Below are 5,811 nucleotides of genomic sequence, written 5' to 3'. Positions count from 1 at the left end.
AACTGCAGGAAACTGAAGGTAACTGCAGGAAACTGAAGGTAACTGCAGGAAACTGAAGGTAACTGCAGGAAACTGAAGGTAACTGCAGGTAACCACAGGAAGCTGAACTCACCTGCAGGCGGCGAGGAGCTTCTCAGGTTTGAGTTTAACCTCCAGCCGCTCAGACGCAGCAGGAGGCCGAGCTGCAACACCTGATGATGGGAAACGGCGCCACCTGCTGGGTTTCTCCTGAAACTGAACCCCACTGGAAGCTTTCCTCCAACACATCAACTGCAGAAAGAACTGGACAAAAAACTACAAACAAGATGGCTGCCAGGTCTAAGACGTCCTGAAGGTTTGTACATTTACAACCATTAATACGATGAAATCAAAACATGCTTACAAAACAAAAGCTGTAATTATTAAAACAAAAAATAACTTGTTATGCATCGAAACAGAATAATTGTTAGTAAAAAAACTTCTAATGGAAACTTCAACATGACCTCAGAAAGAAACTACATGATGACAAAAACAGTTTATATCAAATAAAAAAACAAAAATCCAAAATGTTCCAAATAATAAATTCAGAGATAATTAACTTTTTATAGGTTCTTTTTCTGGGTGACTGTTTTTTTTTGCTGTTGTTGTCTTTCTCAACAAAAAGAAGAAAATATTAATAAAATGTTGATTTTAAGATGTTTTTTTTCTGTTAACAATTAAAAAGTTTGTTTTTCTTTCTTTCGTCATCATGAAAAAATAAGTCTGAGCTTCATACAAAACTATCTTTTTATCCAATTTTCTTCCCACTTTTTCAACAAAAAGAACATTTTCTGAAACATCTTTTATACAAAACAACCAAAATAAAGACAATAAACAAATATTCCTCTTTTCCCTCATAAAACTGTCTGCCATCATTTTGCAGCACTTGAGGAAACCAAAGAAATGTTTGAACTTTAATGGGTCTGAGATGAAGTGGTGACAATCAGTCCTGTTGTGTTTTTAACTTTACATACAATCCTAACGAACACGAGAGCCACAGAGAAGTTCCCACATCCTCCTTCTGAAGAACTGCTTCAGGAACCAAAATCCAGAGAGACGTCTGTCACATCCGAGAGGCAACCGGACCAAGAGCCACTTCTTCATCTCTGTCCCTGTCCCTGTCCCTGTCCCCAGAGGTCGATGGACGAGGGCAGGTGCACCCGGGTTGAACGTATCTCGTCGTGTAAAGATGTAAAATATCTGCATCCTGTTAGATCGGCCGACACACGGCTGTATGTAAACTTTAGAACACAACAGTCAATTCAGGACAGATTCCAGACATGATGGTTCTGCTCACCAAAGTTCTGCCACCAAAGTTCTGCCACCAAAGTTCTGCTCACCAAAGTTCTGCTCACCAAAGTTCTGCCACCAAAGTTCTGCTCACCAAAGTTCTGCCACCAAAGTTCTGCCACCAAAGTTCTGCTCACCAAAGTTCTGCTCACCAAAGTTCTGCCACCAAAGTTCTGCTCACCAAAGTTCTGCCACCAAAGTTCTGCCACCAAAGTTCTGCCACCAAGTCCAGTTCTGAGTTGATTATTTTTAGCTGTAAATTTCAAACAAAGGAAGCTATTTTACACAGACTCTGGTGACCCCGCCCCTCGCCATCAGGCTGACGAGAGCGTCGCTGCAGAGGTCGACGGTTCTAGGACCGGGCTCTCCTCGGCCCGGTGGCTCAGGACCGGGCTCTCCTGGGCCTGGTGGCTCTTCATGTGTGTTTTCAGACAGTGGCTCTGGGTGAAGTCCTTCTCGCAGAGCGAGCACTTGTAGGGTCTCTCTCCGTTGTGCGTCCTCATGTGGACCGTCAAGTGTTCCTGGCGAGAACACGCCTTCCCACAGACGGCACAGATGAAGCGTTTGATGCCCGAGTGGGTCAGGATGTGGGCTTTCAGGGTGCTCCTGAGCTTGAAGAAGCGCCCACACTCGGAGCAGCCGAAGGGCGCCTCCCCGGTGTGGACGCGCATGTGGTTCCTGAGCTCGGACGTGTTCAGGAAGCCCTTACTGCACACGCTGCAGACGAATGGCCTCTCGCCGCTGTGGGTCTTCATGTGGTTCATCAGGGACGAGTTGGAGAAGAAGGTCTTGCAGCAGATGTGGCAGAGGTACGAGCGGTCCCTGTGAGTATGGGTCTTCTCGTGGGACCGCAGCGTTCCTTGAAGCTTAAAGCTCTTCCCGCAGACGTCGCAGCTGAAACGCCGCTCGCCCGAGTGCGTCATCCTGTGGCGAGTCAGAGACCTGAGGTCGTACAGAGACCTACCGCAGAGGTTACAGATGTATTTGTCCCTGTTGGCGTGACACTTCCTGTGAGCTGTAAGCTGGGCGTTCAGACCGAACGATCTGGGACATAAATCACACCTGTGTGGTTTCTCTTCCATGTGGACCCAGCGGTGAACGCTCAGCGCCGACTTGTAGGCGAAGGCCTTGTTGCAGACGTTACATTTAAAGGGCCTGTCGCCGGTGTGAAGGGAGATGTGGTTATTGAGGCCGGTCGTGGTGATGAAGGTCTTCCCACAGTAGGAGCACTCGTTAGTTTTCTGGTGAGACTGGAGATGTTCTTTAAGCTCCTGTGGAGATGCAAAGCTTTCTGCACACACGCCACACACACTCTGTGGGTCGTCCAAATGACTCCAGGCGTGTCGGATCAGCCCCCCCGCCGCCCGGTACCACAGGCCGCACACCTTACAGGGACGTTTACGCTTCTCCTCCCCCTCCAGGACTCTCCTGGACCTTTTCCTCTCATTCCCTGCTGGCAGGAGCTCCTCAGGATCTGGCTTCCAGTCGTCATCTCGGTCCTGGTCTCCGAGGCTGATCTCAGCTGCGTCTTCATCCGAGTCCAGTTCTTCCTGTAAGGCTGAGATGTTCGACGAAGATCTCCCTCGTCTTCGTTCTGAACAAACAGGCCTGCAAGAAGCACCAAGTTATTAAAGTGTGAGCAGTTTACAGTGAGGGAGATCAGTGTTTGACCATCTGATCCCAACAACCTTCTTTACCTCGAACTCGAACCCGATTGGCTCTCCATCACCGTTCCATCGGCAGAAACTCGCTGGCCTTCACGCTCCTCCTCGCTTTCATCGTTGTCTCCCGTCTGAAAGATGTTTTTAAAGGATTGTTTTAGGACATTTTTCTATTTGAACAAAAAGGTTCTTTGGTTAAATCCAAATTCTATTAACATCTTTTACTATTTTAGCCAACTTCCTGCTCAAATTAGAAAACTGACTAAATCCATTAAACACTTCGATTGATGCCCTGTTAAAAATAATATGTCTAATATTTTTAACAATAATCCAACTTATGTAGAGTTAGATTTATGTGATGTTTGAGTCACATGGTGTAAATCTGATTAACTGTCAGAGACACAGAACTTTCTGTGTGTTGGTGAGACCCGTCCTAACTTCAGCTGAGGAGCTCAGAGGTGAAGCAGCTGACGGTTACAGGTGGGTCCAACGACAGATGATTGGTGATATATTTGCTCAGGTATTTATTTAGGAAGAAGGGCCGACCGGAGAAGCAGCTTCATCACTTTTATCATGTCCTTATTGTTGGAGCGGGATGCTTCTGAAAGCTGGAAGCTGAAGGAACTTATTGTCTGCTGAGAACTGAGATGGAGAGGGATCCTGACCGGCCACAGCTTCCCTGGTCTGAACGAAACCTTAACAGTAAAAGAATAACTTCGTACTTTAAACCCATTCAGCCTCTCCATCAGTGGCGCTTTAACTGCAGATCGGACTGAAAACCAGAACATGCAGGATTAAAGCAAGTATTCTTTAACTGAGTGTGATGTTTTTCACTGAAACTGAAACAAATGTGCAGATTTCTGCAGACAGCGATGCCGACAGGAAGTCAGAAACCAGGAGGACGCAGCTCACAGTGAAGGCGGGTTTAGGTTTGAGCTGTAGTCAAGTTAAAGTAGCTCAAATAAAAGGAAAAACAAACAGGAAGCTCCGATCACCAGAGGAGGATAAATTCATGCAACAAGGAGGTCAGGTGTACCTTTAACTTGATGTAGAGCAGAGTCTTTTTAACCCCCGTGGTGGTCGTATTCTTGTAGATCTCCTCTGGAGTTATCGTCTTCACTTTGAGCCGCACCAGTTTTTTCCTCCGGTCAGATTTGTAGATGTTGAACTTTGTGTCGTCACCAGCCAGCTGAGGTAAGGTGGACCTGAGCAGGTCCAGAAACTCCCCCTCCTGCAGACCTCGGGGACATTTCAGGTCCAGCACGGACGACCGCTGCAGCTCTGAAAAGGTTTGGGATTCAGCAGGAGCTCTGAAACAAACCCAGCCGTGGAGGTTTCATGGCTCATATTCACCGGTTTCTGAGAGAGCGTCTGACTGCGGAGCCTCCAGGACGCAGATCCTCAGGAAGTAGTGAGATGGTTCTTCCCCGAGCCGAGGTCTGCCCCGTTTCCTCTTCTCAGGCTGGTCTCCAGGAGGCAGCAACCTGAGCGAGCAGCACGAGAGTGCATGTTAGCGTATTACCACCACCGTTTGGCTCCGTGTCTGCAGAGGTAACTGAGGTGGAGACGTTCATTCTGAGAGTCCACTAACAGACAGACGCTGTCAGCTAAGTGAGAGCAGCTCTGTTGGTTCTTACCTGGTCACCACTTTGGTTTGATTGACAGGCGTGGTGTCAGAGCTGGACCTCTCCTCATCATCGTCTCTCTGTGGAGGATGAAGATCTGCCCCTCCTGCTGACTACAAATGTTCACACGAGACACTTTTAATTAAAAGAACAACAGCAGCTCACCTGCTGCTCAAAGAAGCAGCCCCAGGGTTAACTGTTGAAAGCAAACGGACTCGGCCAACCTTCAGTCGGACGTAGAGCGCCGAGTGTCCGCTGGATCGGATGGCCGAGTCGATCTCCTCCGGAGTCACACGCTTGACTTTCAGAGGCCGCAGCCTCCTGTTCTTAGTGGTCAGGAACAAATCGAAAGGTTCCCCGTTAGCCAGCTGAGGGAAGGTGGACCTCAGAAGGTCCAGGAAGTCCGCCTCCGGGAGCCCCAAAGGACACTTCAGGTCCTGGATGGGGCTTTTCATGAACACTGGGACAGAAAAGCAGCCACATGTTGAACTTCTTCACAACTGAGATTAACTCCTTCTGTCATAAAAACTGTTTGTGTTACAATAAAACCAGAGACAACTCTGTGTTTGTCCAACATGATGTGGAGAGAGACAATCAGCCAGAAACACGGAGAACAACCCAGAGTTCTGCTGTCCGATCGGAGCGTACCGATGTTGGACAGCACCTCGGTCTGAGAGTCCTCCAGGAACCGGACCCTGAGGTTCAGGTGGTTCTTGGAGATGGAAGGTCTGCCGGGCCTCTTCCTTTCAAATCCAACTCTGGAAGAACAACGAGAACGGAGTGGTTCTGCCCAGAAACATCTCACAGCAGATAAAAGTTCTCTTAGAATGAGAACTTATAATCAGTTTGGATCCACTCGCAGGAAATAAAAGAAGAATTAAGACTAAATAATCTGAACTGAGTTCTGATCTGTAGGGATGTGTAACCTTGATGGGATCTGAAAATCTGGATCCTTCAGATCCTCTCGTGGCTGAACCGAAGGCTGCTCTTCTTCATCAGCATCATCAGTGTCTTTGTACCACAGGAAGTCCAGGTGCCCAGATTTGTCCACACCTGAACAAAACATCAGATTTAACAGGTGGAGGAAAATAAACACAGTTTGTTTCAGTCTTCAGGATTTAATGTTGAAGAAAAAAACCTGTCTGCTGTGCTCACCTGTCTGCTGTGCTCACCTGTCTGCTGTGCTCACCTGTCTGCTGTGCTCACCTGTCTGCTGT

General features: G+C 47.8%; 2 protein-coding genes across 5 annotated transcripts in view; both read right to left on the bottom strand.

The window, feature by feature from the left end:
- LOC108249820 (lymphoid enhancer-binding factor 1) overlaps positions 1–351 on the bottom strand; it is a 10,019-nt gene extending 9,668 nt beyond the window's left edge. For all 3 annotated transcript variants that reach the window (XM_017439443.3, XM_017439444.3, XM_017439445.3), the window contains exon 1: positions 113–351. In XM_017439443.3, coding sequence (XP_017294932.1) covers positions 113–267 — 155 coding nt within the window. In that variant the 5' untranslated portion in view covers positions 268–351. The remainder of the gene's footprint in view (positions 1–112) is intronic.
- Positions 352–961: 610 nt separating this feature from the next.
- LOC108249818 (zinc finger protein 287) overlaps positions 962–5,811 on the bottom strand; it is a 27,246-nt gene continuing 22,396 nt past the window's right edge. For both annotated transcript variants that reach the window (XM_017439440.2, XM_017439439.3), the window contains 8 exons: positions 5,521–5,647; positions 5,243–5,352; positions 4,819–5,054; positions 4,607–4,707; positions 4,323–4,453; positions 4,006–4,250; positions 3,006–3,100; positions 962–2,916 (listed from right to left, as the gene is read on the bottom strand). In XM_017439440.2, the coding sequence (XP_017294929.1) occupies positions 1,623–2,916; positions 3,006–3,100; positions 4,006–4,250; positions 4,323–4,453; positions 4,607–4,707; positions 4,819–5,054; positions 5,243–5,352; positions 5,521–5,647 (2,339 nt within the window). In that variant the 3' untranslated portion in view covers positions 962–1,622. The remainder of the gene's footprint in view (positions 2,917–3,005; positions 3,101–4,005; positions 4,251–4,322; positions 4,454–4,606; positions 4,708–4,818; positions 5,055–5,242; positions 5,353–5,520; positions 5,648–5,811) is intronic.

The sequence above is a fragment of the Kryptolebias marmoratus genome, linkage group LG7 (genome assembly GCF_001649575.2).
Source record: "Kryptolebias marmoratus isolate JLee-2015 linkage group LG7, ASM164957v2, whole genome shotgun sequence".
Taxonomy (NCBI): Eukaryota; Metazoa; Chordata; class Actinopteri; order Cyprinodontiformes; family Rivulidae; genus Kryptolebias; species Kryptolebias marmoratus.
The sequence above is the reverse complement of the archived record's forward strand: the minus strand, read 5'-3'. Positions and strand labels throughout refer to the sequence as shown.